At 35.5% G+C, this 21,975-nt stretch overlaps 1 protein-coding gene across 1 annotated transcript in view; it reads left to right on the top strand.

Annotated features, from left to right (window-relative positions):
* Positions 1–21,975, top strand: part of dre4 (SPT16 homolog, facilitates chromatin remodeling subunit dre4) — a 292,696-nt gene that overhangs the window by 169,045 nt on the left and 101,676 nt on the right. The window contains exons 11-12 of the mRNA XM_090377621.1: positions 3,898–3,963; positions 4,694–4,807. Of these exons, the coding sequence (XP_090233747.1) occupies positions 3,898–3,963; positions 4,694–4,807 (180 nt within the window). The remainder of the gene's footprint in view (positions 1–3,897; positions 3,964–4,693; positions 4,808–21,975) is intronic.

The raw sequence follows: 21,975 nt of genomic DNA, 5'->3' as shown, positions 1-21,975 counted from the left end.
TCTTAATATCATTAGTGCCAACGTGTACAACTATATCACCTTTTGTGCCCTTGAAAGATGATATCCGCTCTACAACGTCATCAACCTTGGCCCCTGGCAGACATACCCTGGTCCTGTTCCACCTATCCTTTTTACATAGCATGTTCCCCGTTTCCCTGACAATAGAGTCACCAACAACTAATAGTTCCTGTGGGACCAGCGCATTCTGCCTTGGGGGTTGCCGCTGTGTTGCGTGATGACCAAGTGCAAGCTCTGGCGTTGATGTGGGCAGCTGAGAGCTTGATGGGCCCCTCAATTTATTTCCTTCGAGGGCATCCACCCTGTCCTTCAAACTCTCATATAGGCCCATAACAACGCTGAGTTGTCGCCTGATTTCCTTACACTCCTTACATCGCGCACACACAAAGACATCCCCCATGGCAATATCATGTTCCGTTCCAGAGAGTTCGGCAAACATTTCACAAGTTGCACATTTTTTTAGGCTGTGACGCGTTGGAGAATCGCCCCCCTCAGTTCTCCCCCGAGTCACAACACTCCTGCCACTTTGTGCCCGTTGCTTTGCTGCTCTAGTTCGGGGCATGGTAGTTTAAATTAATAAAATCAATAAATTAAATGTCAGTAGTATTTGAATAGAAACTATGAAATAGAAACAGTGAAGCGTATTACTATATAATTATGCGTTAGAGCTACCGCAATTAAAAAATTTGAATTCCCTACAAAAACTTTGAATTCCCTATATACAAAAACAATGGCTACAAAAATCGAACAAAAATAACGGTTTTACCTATCGTAAGTAAAATCCACAAAAACTCTTTATCTAAATTAAAATAAAAAATAACCAGCGTAACTATAACTATATGACTACGTATTAAGTACAATATAAAACAACAATCATGTAAATAAAAGGCAAACACTTATCGTTTTTGCGGAGCCTGTAACTGTCAGCTGTAACTTTTAAGTAGAGTCAGCGCCCTCTCCTGTCCTCCAATGGCTCTTGTTCCTCATCTTCTGATACTCCACAGGGAAAATTTAGCTTTGAAAAACATTCCAAAAATACATTAAAAAATTATGTGAAATCTAGTTGTTTAAATACAGGGCTTTTCCAGTAGATTTGCAATGAAATGGGCAGCAACTATGACTGCTTAATTTTTTACACTGACACATGTTTGCTGCTCTGTCAAGGTAAAGTGCTGATAAGATTCTCTGAAATTGTGAAGTTTCTTACTGATTGTAAAGCTATGGCCATGCGAGAAAAACAACTCAGGTTAAATTGCAGAGATTCAACTTTGTCTAGTGATTTTAATTCACAAGGGGTTGCATAAACCATGTCAATATATCTGACAAAACTGAACACATTAATTTATCACTTCAAGGTGAAAACAACACTTTTCATTGCTAATGATCAAATCTCCGCATTCAAAGATAAAATTATTCTTTGGAGAAAAGAGAGCTGAAGCAGGAAAATAGGATACCTTTGATACTTTCACTGTATGTCTTGTTGGAAAAATATCTCCACAGAGCTAGACTTACAGAAAGCAATAATTGACCACCTTACATATATTTTCATCAGTATAAACATTGAAAATTACAGTTGGATAGCCCTTTCCCATCCACAAAAGAACTGTTCAGTATCTTTTGTGAGATGTCACTCCAAGAAAAGTTTAGTATTCCAGTCTTTGTTCTCGGGTAGTTTGTTAGACTCTTTCCCTAATATAGCAGACAAGCAGTTCATAAACTTTTACTATTTGTGATGACTTATTTATGTGAATGTGGATTTGCCAAATATTGTGTCACAAAATCAAAAAGGAGAAACACACTTGACACTTCAGCAGAGCAGGCATTTGCTGTCCGTTATTATCTTTGTTACTTAATTTCAGCAAAATCACTGAAAATTTGATCACAGCAGGTCTCTCAATTAGGTTCACTGAGTAAGTTTATTTTTTAATTTGGAGTCTTAATAAATTTTTTTTAGTTTAAAATTTTAAGCCTAGTGATTAATATTTTGGTTCCACGATAATACAAGTACACACATGCAGAAAACCGAAAAATGCCCCTTTCTTAGCATTCTATACCTACAATAATCTTAGAGGGTATCTGAGGACTTTGCCAAATTTCCAAGGGATACCTCAGCTAGAAAGGTTGAGAACTGCAGTAAATAAATAAGCAAATTATTGATAATTTTATTGCAGATATGTAAGTTGCAAAGTGCATCCATTAATTTGACATTGCAGTTTGATTGACTTGTAAAAGAGGGATGGGAATTAACAAGTTGTAATAATGAGCTAGAAAAGTTATTTCTGCATTGTTTATTTTTGCTTAAATTATGTTATAATAACCATACTTATACAGACTCAAAAGAGGTTGCATTAAGATGCAGTGCTCTGTTATTTATTTATTTATTTTTTAATACTGTTCAGCGATGAAGCTACTTTCACCTGTTACGGTATCAGCAACACCATAACTCTCATAGGTGATTAGACAGAAATCTACATGCCACTGTAGAAACAAATTTTCAACATTGCTTCTCTGTAAATATGTGGTGCGGTATCATCGACAATCAGTTGATTGGGCATGTTGTGTTACAAAATCGTCTTACAGGGCCCATTTACATAGAATTTCTGCAAAATGAACTTCCACTACTATTGGAGGATATTCCCTTCTTTATGTACAATGATTGGTATGCTTTCCACATGACGGAGCTCCTGCACATTATACCCATCTGGTGATACAGTATCTAAATTGAACTTTCCCTGAATGATGGGGATCAGCCGCAGTGGTCCCATTCATTGGCCACCAAGGTCTGCAGACCTCGCTTCATTAGATTTTTGTGTGTGGGGATGGGTGAAAAACACAGTATACAAAGAAAAGGCGAATACAAGAAATTAATTGGTCGCTCGAATTTTGGATACTGCTGCCCTCATAAAGGAATGCCAAAACGACCTCAGAAGAACAACACGTCATATTACCACAAGAGTTGCAAAGTGTATTAAAGTTGGCAGTGGGATTTTCAAACTTTATTGTGAACTATAAAAAATTTTTCAATTATTTGTGTTTTGTATCATTCAAAAAGTCAACAAAGATACGATAAGTTATTTATCGTTCTTTAATACCTCTCATAATGGCTTTGTGTGTGCCATTTTCAAACAGCTGTCGCTCCATATCCATTGAGATTTGGGCACATGTTTATATGAAGTTTTTTACTTAGAATAATCGATACTATAACTTCCCAAAATATTTACTATTCCTCCTGAATCACCCTGTATAAGGTAAGTGATTCTTGGAATAATATTCCATCCAGAGTTTGGATGCAAGAATCTCAGAATTTTGGGCGCCTCCATAGCCAGGTGGGCAGGAGCAGCAGTGCGTAGCATACGCTTCTTGATTAGACCGGGGTTCGAGCCTGTGACCTCCAATTACGGAGGATGCGGAAAGGTCAGGGAATGACCACCGCATATCCCCGGAGCAATATGGCCTTAGTTGCTAATGCTCCTAAAAATCAAATAACAAACAAACTCAGAATTTTAAAAGAGGATTAAACAGATTATTAGAAAGGGTGGGCAGATGAAGTTGGCAAAAGGTTCTGCTGTTTTATTATTTTTTAATCCTTTATGAACTTGCTAATAGCTAATGTAGAGGTTCTTTCTACCTCATTAATAATATTTGGATTAACTTCAGTTTATGTTTATTGAAAATATGAGGCATTTCCAGATATCATTTTTGCAAATCTAAAAATACAACCATGCTTTTCTCTGAAACTTGTTATAATTGTTTTGCCTTAATTGTAATAACATCTGATAGTACTTCCTTGGTGATGCTGATGATTTTAATAATATTCATTTTAATGATGTTTTTGATAATTTTTTGTTAAGTTTATTGTTTTAATTTTATTTTTTCTAGACTCAGCCAGCAGCAATTTTGACTAACAGCAAGAAGAAACTAAAAAATATTGCAATATTTTTAAAGGTTGGTTACAGTTTTAATGAAGTCTGTTAAAACTATCTTTTTTTTTTATCACACATTTAAATCATAACTTTCATTTAGAATTTTGTAGCTACATTGAAGTAATGATGTTGAATGTTTATCACCTCTTTTAAATTATATCTGGTTGAATATTATATTTTTTTATATAAGATTGAAGATTTTTTATTCTTTTAGAAATTGTGTTACCTTGAAATCTAGATGGTGTTTCAAACAAATACATTAGTATATGGAACACTAACATAAAAACTAATTTGAAAAAGAAAAAAGGTTCATTGTGTTTATTCATTGTTTGAAATCATCTATATATAAATACATTGGAAGGTGCACTATAGCCAGAGTTGCTAATCAAAATAATGCTTTGAAAACCATGTCATAAAGCAGCTTGCACAGTTTTAGTGCAAGCCATCATCGTGTACATTTGTGTGCAAGATAACCAAATTGGCTATATTTATAACATCTTTCTGCTTGGAATAACAGTTACTTTAATTGATACAAATTAGGGTGAATCTAAAATTTTTATTCAACATTTATGCTCTCTTTAACCTGAAATTTGACTATTTCAAGAATCATTACAAGTATATTTTCTGATTTTCTTGGCCCTAGTTATAGAACATTATCACTGTATATTGTAAAATATTACATTTCAAATTGTTCTCTAGAAATAGCATAAAACAGAATATAAAATTTGGTTTTTACATTTTATATTTTTAAGGATGAAAATGAAGAGGAGGAAGAGGAGGAGGAGGAAGATACTAAATCAACTACTCAAGATGTGAAGTTTTTAGGCAGAGGTCGGCGTACAGCAATTTTGGATTCAAAGTTGAGGGTGAGTTATGTACAGATAATTTAATATTGTATTATTTGTAGCTCATCACACTGTTCAACACGTAAAATGTTATGAAAATGAAAATGCCCAGTCTTGATGAATTTTATGCCTCTGAACACGAAAATCAGATTAAAATTTGCCGATTGGCAAATTTCGAATTACAGTTGGGTTCTCATATTATTGAGTTACTCTATATTATCAACTATGGCTCTCAGCAAAACGCATGGCAACACTGCAGTCTCAGTACCGCCACGCTCTTATCACGTGATCGGCAACTGTCGCCTTGTTCTGCCTCATGTGATAAGTCGTTTTCGCCTCAAATGCATCTTCAACGTCTACAAAGTTGAAGACGCTTTGTAGAAGTTTGCCAGAAAAAAAGGCCTACATCTGTACTTTGGGTGTAAAGTAGGCGACCAGGACAAGAACTGGGCTCCACACATATGCAGCATTACCTGTTCATCAAAACTCAATGCGTGAGTGAATTGAAAGGGATGTTTTATGTCTTTCGCAGTGCCCATGATAAGGAGGGAGCCAATAAATCACATCAGACTGTTGCTTCTGAATGGTATCTCCTATTAGAAGAGGGATGACAATGAAGAAAAAGTGGAGAGTGGCATACCCAAAAATACCAATTCATCAATTTGTCCCATGCCTCACAGTGAAGGACTACCTATTCCTGAACCACCCGACTTTTTCTGTACACTCTGATGAAGATGAAGACACTGATGAACATCAACTTTAAAAAAAAAAAAAAAACAAGTACAGCAGCCATCTATGTCAAGAGATCCACCATTTTGTCTAAACCTTTATCCTTCTGAACTACAGAAGATCACAGAAAGTGACCTCATGCGGGATCTCAAACTGCCAAAGTATAAGGCAGAGCTTTTGGCCTTGGAGCTAGAACAGTGGAATCTTCTAGATCAGTGGTATCCAACCCTTTTTGCAGGCTGCACTGAGTGATTCAAGAAAAATTAAGTGTGCTACATTTTCCATATCTTGTTACATGTAAAATTTCTGTTTTCATCTTACCCTTTTTTTATTTTTAGGCTATATAATAAAAATGCAAATTCCCAACACTTATGTGCAACAAATCTGTGCCAGTGATTTATTTTTTATATTTTATTAAAATTATATGACTTACTTTTGTTTAAAAAAAAAAAAAAAAAAAAAAAACCTTACTTTTGCTTATGTTCACTTTAGAAAATTTACAACCTGAAAAGGATCACTGCTTTTCAATATTAAGGTGAATAAATAAATATAATGATACAATACACAATTGCATTTACTGAACAAAACGTTTCATGAGAAATCTATTTTTTTTAATAATTAACAAACCTTAATATCCTGTTTTAGTTCACTTACCGCGAGGGCCATATAAAAATAATTCGTAGCACGTATCCAGCCCGTGGGCCATATGTTGGACACCACTGTTCTAGATCATTCTGTGAAAGTGACAACATTTCGTACTCAAAATAAAGACGATGTTAAATTCTATCAAACATAAGGTGAACTCACTCTCTGTAAGGATGTTGATGGTCTAATGGCAGCAATGAACATGAGGCACTTTTCTGAAAAACGTTTGACTTAAGGCTCTGTTATTACACAGTGGAAATATGTTGCCTTCAATAATTCTTGCATATGCATCCAGAAAAAACGAAACATATGCAAACACAGAGAACATCCTCTTAGGTACACTATTGGAAGTATGAGTTGGCAGATATGTGGTATTTAAAGGTAATCACCATTTCATTTGAACTACAAAAGGGTTACACTAAATATTGTTGCTTTCTCTGCTAGTGGAATAGTTGTGCCAAGCATATGCATTATGAGAAGTGGAGTTAGCCGTAACTAAAATCATTAACACCTGGAATGGAGAATGTAGTATTTGAACCTCTGGTAGATCCAAATAAAGTTTTGCTTTCAACACTCCACATCAAACTGGGGCTCATGAAAAATTCTGTGAAGGCTTTGGAAGTGAATGGTCCTGCATTTGCATACTCTTGATCTGGTCATCAGCAGTGATCATTCGTGTATTAAGAATTTGCAGATAAAGGAACCACTAGGTGGCAGTGATCACAGTGTACTGATGTGGGATTTACTTAAAGATATAAATACCATCAGGGTAAAGGAAAGGGTTTTTGCTCCCGTAAAGGGGACTACAGTGGTCTCAGACAGTTTTTAAATTCTGTACGGTGGGGTCAACTGATGATGTTACCAACAGCAAATTCAAAGTGGGAAGCATTCAAGGAATTAATTGTGGAAGCTACTAAACGTTTCATACCTATTAAGAAATATTGTTCAAGGTTTAGGTCCGAATGGTTATGAAATGAACTAATGAGACTCATGGCAGAAAAGAAAAATGCATGGGATGCATATAAATTATCAGGCGACACAGAAGCCTATGGCAGATATAAGCTAGTCTGCAATCAACTCACAAAGGCAGATTACGAGAAATCTTTGGCAAAGGATGCTAAGAAAAACAGCAAGGATTTCTTTACTTATATAAACTCTAAAAGGAAGGGGATTAATCTGATTGGTCCACTTGACATCGATGGTTCGACTGTTGATGATCCTGCTCAGATAGCAAACAAACTGAATGAGTATTTTGCATCTACATTCACACACGAGGAATTATTAAGGTTTGAAAATAGCAGAAGGTTATCAAATTGTAGCAGTGTACTTAATGATTTTGTAATAACTGAGAGCAAAGTGGAGGAGAAATTGTTGAAGTGAAACATAAGGCACCTGGGATGAATAGATCTATCCAGTTATATTAAAGAAGGCAGCAAAGGAAGTAAGCAATTCCTTAGCCATAATTATGAGAGCATCCTTGGACTCAGGGGCGGTCCCAACGGAATGGAGATGTGCAAATGTATCCCAATTCACAAGGGGGGGTCGAAGGGTGACACGAATAATTACAGACTAGTTAGTTTAACTTATGTTCCGGGTAAAATAATGGAGTCACTGGTTAAAGATGCATTGCAGGAACATCTAGACAAGTATGAGTTGCAACAATAATTTAGACACAGCATGGGTTTGTTAAGGGAAAGTCTTGACTGACAAATTTGATTGGATGCTATGATGTCGTTACAAAGGAACTGGATGCAAAAAATAATTTTGATATCATATACTTGGATTTCAAGAAAGATTTTGACACTGTTGCGCATGGAAGATTACTGTACAAATTGGAGCAGAATGGTATTAAGGGTAAGTTGCTACAATGGATAAAAGGATGGTTGAGTGGGAGAAGACAGAGGGTGGTAATCAGTGTGTGTGTGTGTGTGTGTGTGTTTAATTCTTTAAAACTTGATTTCCAATTTTTAAAAATCAAAGTAGCTCTCTAATTGTTCAGAATCAGACGGGGATAATCACCTCCTTATCCCTGCTCGCAAAATTCCTGTATATTATTGACAAGACCCCATGACCTACTCTGGCTGCCTGTCAGAAATTGCTCTGAAAACTTCATATTTGACTGCACAATTCCCCTAGGTCTCTTTCATTCTCCACTAACTTAGTGTAACACCACCCAGTTGGTACATTTCTCTGGGCTTACTGCTACCCATATGCAGTACTTTACATTTGTCAATATTAAACTTCAGTTGCCACTTCTCAGCCCATTTGCCCAACTTTTACAGATCCTGTTACAGCAGCATACTGTCATTACTGTTATTAACAACCCCGCCAACCTTTCTATCATTTGCAAACTTTGACATTAAGCTTATACCTTCATTAAGCCTATACCTTCATCAATATCATTGATAACTGTACAAAACAACAATGTGCCCAACACCGAACCCTGAGGGACATCACTAATGACATTAGTCCATGAAGATCAGTATCTTTTGATTACCACTCTGTCTTCTCCCACCCAACCATCCTTTTATCCGTTGTAGCAACTTACCCTTAATGCCATACTGCTCTAATTTGTACAGTAGTCTTGCATGTGCAACAGTATCAAAGGCTTTCTTGAAATCTAAGTATACGATATGAAAATTATTTTTTTCATATCGTATACTTTTATCCGTTGTAGCAACTTACCCTTAATGCCATACTGCTCTAATTTGTACAGTAGTCTTGCATGTGCAACAGTATCAAAGGCTTTCTTGAAATCTAAGTATACGATATGAAAATTATTTTTTGCATCCAGTTCCTTTGTGACCACATAGTATCCAATCAAATTGGTCAGATAAGACTTCCTCTTAACGAACCCATGCTGTGTCTGAATTATTACTGCTTTCCTGCCTAGAGATCCTGCAATGCTTCTTTAACCAGTGACTCCATTATTTTCCCTGGAACAGAAGACAAGCTAACAGGTCTGTAATTACTCATGTCCCCTTTTGTGAATTGGAGATACATTTGCACATCTCCAGTCCATGGGGACTTCCCCTGAGTCCATGGATGCTCTCATAATTATGGCTAAGGGTTTGCTTACTTCCTTTGCCACCTCCTTTAATATAACTGGATAGATCACATCCACCACAGGTGCTTTTCTTGTGTTTAACTTCAATTATTTCTCCTCCACTTTGCTCTCATTTATTACAAAATCATTTAACTCCTTGTTAGAGTTTGATAAACATCGGGGCCCTCTCCTTGAATAACTCATGTGTGAATGTAGATGGCAAAATACTCATTTTGTTTGGCCGCTAATTGAGAATGATCTACAGTCAAATCATAGATATCAAGTGGACCAATCTGATTCATCCCCTTCCTTTTAAAGTTTATATAAGTAAAGAAGTCTTTGCATCCTTTGCCAAAGATTTCCCAATCTGCCTCGCTTGCATAACCTCCTTTGTGACTTGATTATAGACTAGCTTATATCTACCATAGGCTTCTGTGTCACCTGATAATTTATATGCATCCCATACATTCTTCTTCTCTGCCACGAGCCTCATTATTTCATTTGACATCCATTTGAGCCTAAACCTAGAACAGTATTTCTTAGTTGGAACAAAAAGCCTAGTAGCTTACAAGATTACTTCCTTGAATGCTTCCCATTTAAAATTTGCTGTTGCTAACATCATCAGTTGATCCCACTATATAGAACTTACAAATTGTCTGTGACCTCTATTGTCACCTTTATGAAAGAAAAAACCCTTCCCTTTATCCCAGATGGTAGTTACATCTTTAAGTAAATCCCACATCAGTACACTGTGATCATTGCCACCTAGTGGTGCCTTTATCTGTAAATTCTTAATGCATGAATAATCACTGTAACATTTAACTATAGAAAGCAATCGCCCTCCTCCCTTCCTGTACACATTGTACCCCCCCCCCCAAATTCCAATTCTGCATTCCTTATATCTGTGTGACACCTCGTCTCTGATATTTAAACAGTATCCACCTTTGATGTCTTGACCAATACTACAAATTCTTCAAATTTATTTACTGTACTCCTAGCATTGGTGTACATGCAAGTATACATGCACCTGTTCTTACTCTTAGTTACTCTAACACAGCCCGTGTATTTGTTTCATGATTCCCATTAGTTCCTGAAATCTCCAGCAACTTACTTTCAGGGCTGCTACTTGTTCCAATAGAAACAGTGCATGAATCATTTACACCTCTGCCTGCGGCTACTGTTAATCTATTAGTTTGTAAATCCTCCCAAGCAAGCAGTTTTCTATCCACTTAATATTGCCTCGATAGCATCAGCAAACTATTCTTGCCCCCTTTTATATTTAAGTGTATCCCATCCCTGTAGAAGCAATCTGTCCTGTTAACAAGCACAGACCATGTTGAGAAATATTCTACCCCATGAGCCCTGCACAGTCTCTCCAGGGCCAAATTGATTGACAAGGCTCTCATCATATACTGCCTCCTATTGTCTGGGCAGGATTGCAGACACTTTCAAATTTAAACCTAACTCTCGATTTTTTTTTCAACATTGACCTGTACTTGCTAAGTAAACTGCACATCTCCTACACTTAATGTCATTAGTGCCAATGTGTACAACGATATCACCTTTTGTGCTCTTAAAAGATGATATCTGCTCTACAAAGTCATCAATATTTGGCAGGTATACTATGGCAGATATATTATACCTGGTCCTATCATCTATCCTTTTTGCACAGTATATTTTCCATTTCCCTGAGAAATAACCCCCAGATTAAAAATAATTGTATTTTTAATCCTCATTGATCAAATGTGATTAAGAAATGTATTTATTACTGCCTTTTGTTTTTATGCATCGATATCCATTGGATTTTGTAAACAGGGTTAATGTAGTATGTAGTATGCTGAAAAGAATTTTAACTGATTGTTGATTGCGCTATTTCTGTTGAAATTACTCGTGAATGATAAGAACTGTTATTCTGTGATTTTTTTTTTTTTATTATTTTTTTCCCCCAATTATATATTTATTTATGCATTAAACAAACCAAACTAAGCTCAGTCGTAGTGCCCGTTTGACGTCTTACTTAATTATGAGCACTTTTATGAAAGAATGTTTGTGCTTAAAAATTATTTTGTTTTGAAGTTTTATCAATATAAATATAAGGGCTGTCCAATAAAGATTATTGTAATTTTTTTTTTTTTTTTTTTTTTTTTGCACAGCAAACCTTTATTAATCATCCATATTTTGATAGTCCTTTTCAAAGTAGTGCCCATTTGATGAAATGCACTTACTCTGTTTCTACCATTCTTCAAAAATATGGTGGAATCCATTTTTTTATATGCATTTGAGAATTTCCTTTGGTGTCTCTATAACTTCTGATAATTGGAAGCATTTTCCCTGCTGGCTGCAAGGTCAGAACTGTAGAGTAGATGAGGAACACAGTTGACATTAATGCTGACTAAGTAATCGATGACAGTATGAGCAGTGTGAGGTCTTGCATTATCATGATGTCTTTTCCTGTGTTCACCCACCTGTATGCAGATGTGGTCATTTGCGACAAATGTGATCCCTCAAAGCGTGCAGTACAGTTGTGTAGTAAGGTCCCGTAACAGTTATGACCTGCCACGATATGCTGGTAAACCATTCCTTGAATGTCAAAAAAAGATGATCATAATCTTTCCTGCAGGAACCACAACTTTTGCTTTTTTCAGTGTTAGTGATGACGTAGACTTCGAAACAGAGCTTTGTTCCTTATTCTCTGGGTTAAAATGATGAAGCCATTCTCATCCGCTGTTTATCACCTTGTGGAGACCCTCACCATCATCAGTAACCATGTTGCTGCTCCTGATAAACCTCCATACAGAAATGTATCATGCAAATAGTCATTGAGAATACCATGATTACTTCCTACTGATATTCTCAACATCTGCCAGTTGCCTTACTGTTATACAACGATCTCTCACGATTACAGAAGCAGTATTTATGGTTTCTGTAGTGACAGCAATGGTTGGTGTCAACCAGGAATGCCAATTTTTGTGATTGAATCACGTTCATCTTTAAACATTCTAAACCATGTGTGAGCTGTGCTGTGTGGAAGCATAGATTCACCATAAGCCTCTTTTAACATTTCATACGCAGAATACTGTTCACATCCATCTTTACATAGGCAAAACTGAAAAGGCAAACTTGACCAACCACCAAGGTCAAACTGTGCACACAGGACAACTGCTCAGTTGCTGTTTGATGCTGCAGCTTTGTTTTTTCTTACTTTCAGCAGCTCAGCTAGAAAAAAAGCAATACAGTTTTCTGCGATTCTTGGAGTTCTTGACTACTCCTTTTAAAATTTTGATCATCTTTTTTGAATAGCCATCATATGTACTTGAATGGTGAAGGTATTAAAAATTCTTTACATATATAATAATGATTATGTCATCAGGAGCTTCAACATTTCATGGCTTTAAAGTTATGTCATATATGTGCTTTATGAGTTAAGAATTCCAGTTTATCTTTGATTCCAGTTCCTTTAATAATTTACAAAGTGAGTGTGAAGTTGCTCTTACTAAGTGAAAACATTGTGTTGGAAAAGCAATTTCGATTAGTTATTTTGTAATTATAGCAGCGGTCATACTATGTACAATATTTTTGAACAAGGTGTAATCAATGTACATATATTGTACATATTACTATGTATATATTTTTATGCAAAGCGGATTAATATTTGGGAAATGATAGATAGCAAACTGGATATCTCCTTTGAAGTAAAATAAATTTTTCTGTTTATACCCCAGCACGACAACCAAGTCAGTAGAATTTACAATAAATTGTCAATACAAATATTTATCGTATTTAGTAGTCACGGGCTTGAACCCCAGTCCACTCAAGGAATGCGTGCTATGCACTCTCGCTCCTGACCGCTCGGCTACGTCAGGCTCCTTGACACTGTCTTTACAACAATGCACCATCTATACACCAATTTCAACACTTTTGCAGTTTCTGGAATCATTCCTGTGAGGTTTCTTTTGTCATTGCTAATAGTTCCTGTATTATTTTGAATTTCCTCAATGCAAATCTGCAACCTTTCAAGGGCTAAAAGCTAACTTAAAAGCATGAGCTAAATCTGATTAGTACAGTGGATGTGGGAGCATGGTGATAGTGCTTCAGAAAAATTTCTTGAATGGAAAGTGTCATGTTTGCTGGAGTGTTCCAATATGCAAGTACCAATTCCCAAAGAAACCTGTTTTCCTGGTTGTTTTCTCTGAATAGCATCACACAATCACCACGAAACTTTTATAATATTCTTCGTTCACTGTTCACTGAATCAGTGTTCGCTGTTTGACGAATTAAACGTTTGGAAGTAACAATTTTGACATTATATATCTGGACTTTAGTAAAGCTTTTGATACTGTTCCTCATGGAAGACTGCTATATAAACTAGAAGAAGTTGTAGTTACTGGTAAGATTGTACTCTTGATTGCGTAGCCAGGTGAGCAGGAGCAACAGTGCGTAGCACACGCTTCTTGATTAGACTGGGCTCGAACCCCAGTCTTGATTAGACTGGGGTTCGAGCCTGTGAGCCACCAAATATGGAGGATGCGGAAAGGTCAGGGAATGACCACCGCATATCCCCGGAGCAATATGGTCTTAGTTGCTAATGCTCCTAAAAACCAAATAACAACAACAACTCTCGATTGCAGGCAGGATAAAAGATAGGAGACAATGGGTTGTGATGTTCAGTTTTCCAAGTGGACCAATTTAATAAATTTATTTTAGCCATCAAGTTATAAATTACTGGAGTAAGTTACCTACATGGGTGGTATAGGCTGACAGTTTGGGGAAATTTGTAGGTCAGCTGGATAATTACTTACAGAAGGAGGGAAAAGCATAGGTTGTCTATTTCCTTTTCTCTTATTAATTTTATTATTATTTTTTAAATTTTCTTCTTCTTTTTCTTCTTCTTCTTTTTTTTATTTTTTGCGTTTGTGCATCATAAGCCATAGGCTTTCTTGCACCATGTGGCCATTACTAATACTAATAAGTGGGGTCCCTCAGGGTTTGGTATTGGGCCCTCCCCTTCTATTTATAATTTTCATAAATGATATTTAAGAGAGCATCCTAGTGAAGAGGTTAAGGCAGTTGTTTGCAACTAGGGCGCTGCAACAACAGTCCAGGGGTGGCATGTAATTTGGGTTTAAGTTACTTAAACTTTTTTTTTTAAATTTATATATTTATTTCATTATAAAAAGGTGTACGGTATCTGTTGCACCGTATATTTTTAATTTTGTGGTGATCTATATTATAAATTGTAATTTTGCTTATAATTATATTATTATAATAACTAGGGCTTGCAAACTGGTTTTATAAAACCGGTTAAATCGGTTTTCATATTGAGTTGTTAAAACCGAAACCGAGCTTCTAAAACCGGATTCGAATATTTTCTTAGTTAGCCGTCGAATATAGTTTTTTGTTACACACATTTTCTTTTGTTTGTTCGTTTGTCTGGATCGTTCAACTGCTTTATGTTTTAAACATGTTTTTTATTTTATTTTATTATATGTTTAGTTACGAATCTCATGGGCAAGTGGCCCAAATCTAGGATGGAATACCTTTTATCTTCCCACCTGTATCATGGCACGATGCAGATGTACTCGTTTATGACTGAGTGAGTCGGAGCAATAGCGTAAAAGAAAATGCTCAACATTTCTCCGTTCCATCTATCTTGTTCGCCAGGCAAATTATGGAACGCGCCTTATTGATGGTTACCCACTAGAAACAGATTCGCTGAATATTGCATCAAATTTCAATCGTAGAAAGTTTTTTGCTTCTTTATTCCTATTAAATTTGCGATCAGATGTTCTCCAAAAAGCAGTTTCACCAAATTTAGCTTTTATGTAATTTTGAAAATACAATAGATTTAATTGGAGGAAAAAAAATTGCAAGTAAATAAATAAAAAATTTCTTTCGTGAAAATTTTGAAACCTGCCTCGTTTAGACTCTTCATTCAGTGCTTGCGGGAGGGACGCATAGTATTGTGCCTTTGTTATCTTAAATATTTTTATTTAAAATTGTCGGTGATATAAATTCCTACTAGTTAATATTTATTACTCTTAATATGTCTAAGATGAAATCAAATGTATGGAATTATTTTGCTCGAAAAAGCAAAGATGAAGCACAATGTTCAAAATGTCAGAAGATAATGAAGTCGTCTGGAGGATCTGCATCATCTTTGATGTTGCATTTAAAGTAAATGCATCAGATTGACATTAAACAAGATAACAGTGAACCTCCCGTTAAGAACATTAGAAAACTTTGTCGTTAAAAAATCTATGGAAGAAGAGATTTCAAAATTAGCTGCTCTAGATGGATTTTCTTTTAATTCAATTGCCAAGAGTGAGTTTATACAATCAAGCCTTCACCTTCAGAGAAATAAATACGATAAATTACCACCAGCCTCAGTGAATGTAATTAAAAATATGGTTCTGAATTATTATAAAACTAAGAAAGAAGAACTCATTCAGCATTTCAAAAATTCATTAGTTTTGGGTGCATGGTATTCATTGACTCTAGATGAATATACGTCTATACAAAATAAAAGGTATATGAATATAAATGTGCATTCAAAAGACAATCATTGGTCGTTAGGTCTTATTGAGATTAATGGTGCACTTGATAGCAGAAGAACTGAGCAAATTGTGAATGGACACTTGAAGGAATTTGGTTTGAACTTGGATGAGGATATTGTTGCCTGCACCACCGATGGAGCAGCAATGATGATTAAGTTTGGCAAGCAAATTACGCCTAATCATCAACAATGTATAGCCCATTGTATATATCTGTCAGTTATAGATGTACTTTATGAAAAAGCAATCAGTTATGGTGCCACAGTCTCTGAGTATCCCAAGGACAATGAAGAAAATGAAAATAATGAAGAAAGTAGTGATGATGAAGAAGTTGAAGAAAGACAGAAAGGCATGCTTTATCAAACTGACTTTACCGATGAGCTCATTTATTTCTTCAATCCAATGGCCAATATTGCACAAACTATTAACAAAGTCAGAAAATTTGCAAGCTTTTTTGAAAATCGCCTACCAAAAATGACGTATTACAAAATTTTGTTAAAGCAAAATTTAATGGGAAAGAATATAAACTTATATTAGATTGCAAGACTAGATGGGATGGCACATTCTATATGATTGAATTAAAGGATCAAATTATTAAAGGATCATTTTCAGAAAAAAGCTGAGCAATAAATAGTAAAGTAATTTTCCCAAGCTGTTTTTTTTCACATTATTATTTATTATTATTATTATTATAGGGCTTATTATTTTTTTGTTTACTATACGAAAAGATAGTTTTTATTCAAAGGATTTGAATACAATTTGTAATTTTGTATAATCTCAAGCTGGTGACTTTTTTTGGAGCATTTTAATTTTTTAATTTTTTTTTACTATAAGAGGTGATAGATTTTGTTTAAAAGATTTGATTACGATTTGTACAATCTACCCAAGATAAAATAAATACCCGTGTTATAAGCTTTTAATTATTTTCCCTAAGTCTGAGAAAACCGGTTTTAAAACCGGTTTTAAGAGTAAACTTCGGTTAAACTCGGTTTTGAAATTTCTCGGTTTTATGCAAGCCCTAATAATAACCATCATAACATTTTTTTTTAAATATTATATGTACACACAGAGAGAGAATAGGATTATTAAAAGGTTGAAAGCCACTATGTTAGGTATTTCTTTTGGCCCAGGGGCACTGTGAAAAAATTACTGGGACACTAAGGGTGCCACGAACTGATAAAGTTTGGGAACCTCTGGGTTAAAGTTTGCTGATGATTTGAAAGTGGAAAAGATGGTTAACAAATCAGGCCAGGCCAGAATGCTTCAAAAAGACTGATCAGTTGTTTATATGTTTTAAAAATGGCAACTAAAGTTTAATGCATCTAAATATAAGGTTATTCATTTAGAGAACAGAAATCCTGGTTAAATAGGTGTTACAATTCAATCTAACATGAAATTTTCCTTGCAGTTTAAATTGCTGCTTGTAAAGGACATCATTATCCTTCTATACAAGATAATGTTTATTTAGACTGCATTTGGAATATCATATTTAGGTCTGGAGACAACACCTAAAAAAAAATACAACTTTGGAGTGGGTTTAAAGAAGGGCAATCAAATGCAAATTGATGTATATATGATTGAACAGCTTAGAAGGTTTGGAGTGCAAAGTCTGACAATTAAAATTTGAGGAAAGAACTGATTGAGGTGTATTAGGTACTGAAGGGATTGAATAAAATGAATGAGGAAGGGATGTTTCCTCCCATAAGTGAGACTAGAACCATGGGAATGTAAATATAAAGTATCAGGAGAATAACTGAAGATTAGATCTCAGGAAGTTCACCTATGGACAGCAGGTAGTCAAACACTGGACAGAGTTGTCTCTCAACATAGCAGAAGATTGTGTCTGACCGAATTCAAAGTGGAAATAGATGGTTACCTTGTGAGAATGGAAATAAGTACTAGTATTATTTTATTTTATATATTATATTTATTTATATAATAATTATTATTTTATTTTATTTATTTATTATTATTTTTTTTGGCTGATACAAGAAAAGTCCAATGGAATTGCAGAGGACTGCATACAAATTATGATGGCATCCAGTTCCTAAGCACAAACCATGCACAAATTTGCATCTGCAATCTCTAAGAAACAACTTCAATCATATACTCTCTCTCTCTCTCTCTCTCTCTCTCTCTCTCTCTCTCTCTCAGGGTTACTCGGGAACTTTTTTTTTCTTTTTTTTTCCCCCTGGTGCAGCATGAGCCTCAGGCTTCCTTGCATCATATGGATATTAATAATAATAATAATAATAATATAGACAGTGACCTATTAAGAATAATAATAGGTTTTAAAATAGCCATCTGTTCAGTATACCTTCCACCTGGAGCTAGCTTCCAGTGCCCTTTTGTTTAATTAGAGATCTAAATGCACACAGTTACCTCTACGTAAACTATGAACAGACAATTTGGCCAGCCGACCAGGCTAGCTGGGTGGGTAAAGTGCCTGCCTGGCAACCCAAAGGTCGCGGGTTCGAATCCCGCCTTGGGCTTGGATCAAAGTACTGCAAAAACCTTGGGAGGTGCATTATGGCCACAGAAGCCGATGTGCCAACAACTACCAAAATAAAAACAATTTGGCCACAGCAGCTCTTGTCATTAAACCCTATAGCAACAACAACAAGGCATATAAAATAGTGAACACTATCAAATAGTAACTACACTGATAAATGAACTTCCCTGCAACACCAGGAGAAACCCTTTCTGGAAAATGGAGAAAGAAAAGTGGGAAGAGTTTCAACAGCTGGCAAATTAACCAGTATGTTATACAAGAAAAATTAGTTGAAGGGCATTAAAACATGTCAGATAATCTCATTCATGCAGCAAAGCAGGCAGTTCCACAGACTTCAACCAGGTTCGTGTTACTTCCAAAGTCTTGCTGGATGAGGTATGTATGGAAACATTCCTCTGTCCTGCAGAATAAAACATGAACCTATTTTTGGAGATATCTTACCACCTAAAATCTTAAATACAAAACTAAGGCAAGTGATCCCCATAGCAAAGTAATCATATTATCGGAACTTCAGTTCTGATAATGTGATTTCTTCTGATTAATGCATTTTGAAAGATGCATTGAACAGAAGAAAACCTAATGTAGCAGGTCCAGACAATATAAAATATGAAGTGCTTATATACCTTAACCATAAAGAATTAGCAAACCTGCTTAGACTATATAAAACTGTTTTTTCTTGGGAAATGTCTTCCCAAGTGGATGGCATCACACAATCATTATTGGCTTTTCTGAAACTCATGAAAGATCCTAGTAATCCTACCTACTATACAACAGTTACTCTCATTAGCAACAGATCTACAGTTGTTTAAACAAAGTATTAGAGAAAATCATCAGACAATCGGTATGCTACCTAGGAACAGTTGGTTCATTCAGTGTGGATTTTGGGGCATTAGATTGACATAGATCACTTCATGAGGATTGCAACAAAGATCATAGATGCGATTTGATCTTAAAACAGATTTTTAAGATCAAATTGCATGGCTTCAGTATTTTTCAACATCGTAAAGGTGTATGTATGTTAAGGCATAGAGATATGATTCCCTGCAGGACGTGTAATGCAAGGCTGCATGGACATCTACCAAAGTTAGTGCAAAATTTTGATGAATAGAACCTTCCAGGGTAGAATACAAACCTCCCTAGTGACAACCAATAAACAAGAGGAGGGAATTCTTCAGGGATCCACACTGATAACTTACTGCACGCGGTAACACATGTGCTATAGTATATTCTGCCAAGCACAAAACACAAGAACAATAGGACAGTAACAGTGTACAATCATCATAATCAGTAAATGGGTCTCCAAAAAATGTTTAGGATATCAGTACAGAAGACAATTTGTGTACACTTCTGTAGAAAGGGATCTCCATCCAGATACAAGATTAAAATTAGAAGGAACCAGGATACCAGTACAACCAAGAGTGAAATTCGTAGCCCCTATTCTTGACCAGAAGTTGACCTTCGGGGAACACATCAAAAAGTTATGAATAAATTGCATGAAACATCTAACTGCCAATAATAGCATGGGACATACACAGGTTCACCATACTAAACCTATATAAAACAAGTCAGATCAATATGACCCAGCAAGAAAAAATGCTCTTAGATGGCTTGATTGAATTCATAATACCCTTTGTATAGCAACATGAGCCTACTGTACATCGCATATACACACAACTTGTATATAGAAGCTTATGAACCATTACTTTAGATTAGAACAGCAACTTGCTTGCTATTGTGCATATAAAGTACAATCTCCTCCAGAAAATTCTGCCTGTATGAACATTCTTGACCTGAGATGAGAATACATATATAGAAATCACAGGCACTTCAATCAACCATTATCCATCTCCAAGAACTTTTGATATTATACAGTCTTAGGATCAAAAATGCAGCAAAAGTACAAGCAAATATGCCCATACCATGTATCAAACAAATTTACCTTGTGATCTCTCCTTACTAATCTGGAGCAGAAGAGTCCTAACATGTACTAACTTTTAACAACTACAGTAGTGCACAGAGAACAGTTTTCAAATTACAAACCAACCTACGCAAATGGATCAAAATCAGAAAACACAGCTGCTGCTGCTGCTGCAGCAGCCTTTTCCAGTATAATCCACTCTCAATTCAACTTCCACAAAAAAGCAGTAGCTATACTACAGAATTAGGTGGCACTCAGTACTTGAATACTTTAGACTACTGAACAATTGAAAGAAATGGTTTATATGAGTTTCCTTAGTATATTACAGGCACTACAGCACACAGACAATTCCATATACCCAGTCCCCTACTAAATCAGACATCTGGTGACTGATGATGGAAAAATGCAAGTTGTTGTATTTCAGGACACACAGAAAATGAAATGGGTGACAGAATAGCAAAACTAGCTATAGTCTCACCAGACAGACAGACAGACAGTTCTTGATTTCACCTAATGATTATAAAGCAATAATAAAAATATGTCATGAATGGTAGCAGCAGCAGTGGCAAACATGAGACAGACTAACTGTTTCAGATAAAACCAAACATTGAAAATTGGATAGATATTAGCTTATGAAAGTTGACAAGAGCAATAGTAATTTTAATAATTCTAAGGATAGTTAGAATAATGCATAGCTAGAACGGTAATACAAACTACATTGAACACATATTCATGGAATGCTAGGCACATGAAAGACAAAGAATAATCTTTGGCTTTCAAAGATCCTACTACAAAGCACAATGCATCGCCATAGAAGAATGTTCTGGAAGACAAAGAACAAGTAAAAAGTCTTTAAATTCTTGAAAGCAGTATATCACATGGTATAACCAACTGAAATATATAGGGACTAACTGAGCTATGAAAACTGAAATAAATGTAACAAAATAAGATTTAATTCATGAAAGATAATTTAGCATGCTGAAATTACACAATTCACTTGCACAATTTCTGAAGAAAATTTGCTCTGAAGATGGCCTTAATGTTGATTAGGAGTATGGTCTGACCCCATGATCTTAATGGATCATGATAATCTCATTGAAAGATTGTAATGGAAGGGAAACAGTGAACATTTCTTTAAAAAAAAACAAAATTAAAAAAAAAAAAAAAAAAAAACTGATGGAATAGAACTATAGTTTGTCTGTGTCGATACTAAGCTAGAGGATGTTACACACCAATTGTCAGCTCTGAATGGGACTAAAGGGAGTATAATTATACATGTGGGTACCAATGATTTAAAGCATAAACTGAGGATCTGGTTCAGAGGTATAAGCATGATGCAAAAATGTTGAGTCAGGTCAGAATGTTCTTGTGTCTGCAATTTTGCTAAGACACAATAGGATGGATCTTATGATGAGACCTTTATTGATTAACTCCAGACTTGTGAGACTCTGCAAGGTTTATTAGGGGAGGAAATTTTGGTAAAGCAAATTTATATAATAGAGATAGAGATTGTGTTCATTTGAACTGAGGGACAAGAGTCTTTGCTGAAGCTGTAGAAGAGATGTTTATGGGTTTCTGAGATGGGGGTGAAATAGAGGAGCCATTGGAAACTTAATTAGAAACATGCATCGAGGTTTCACTTGCATCCTCCTCAAGAACATTTGTGAGCGAGAACGCATGCAGGGTGAGAGACACATCAGCCAACAAAACCTACAAGCACTTAAATTGAATGTGTAAAAATAGTAGAAAAATTTTTACTTGTTTATATGATAATTCCAAGGTGGTTTT

The sequence above is a fragment of the Mastigoproctus giganteus genome, chromosome 7 (genome assembly GCF_048544385.1).
Source record: "Mastigoproctus giganteus isolate SK-2022 chromosome 7, ASM4854438v1, whole genome shotgun sequence".
Taxonomy (NCBI): Eukaryota; Metazoa; Arthropoda; class Arachnida; order Uropygi; family Thelyphonidae; genus Mastigoproctus; species Mastigoproctus giganteus.
This window is presented reverse-complemented; position numbering and strand designations above follow the sequence as displayed.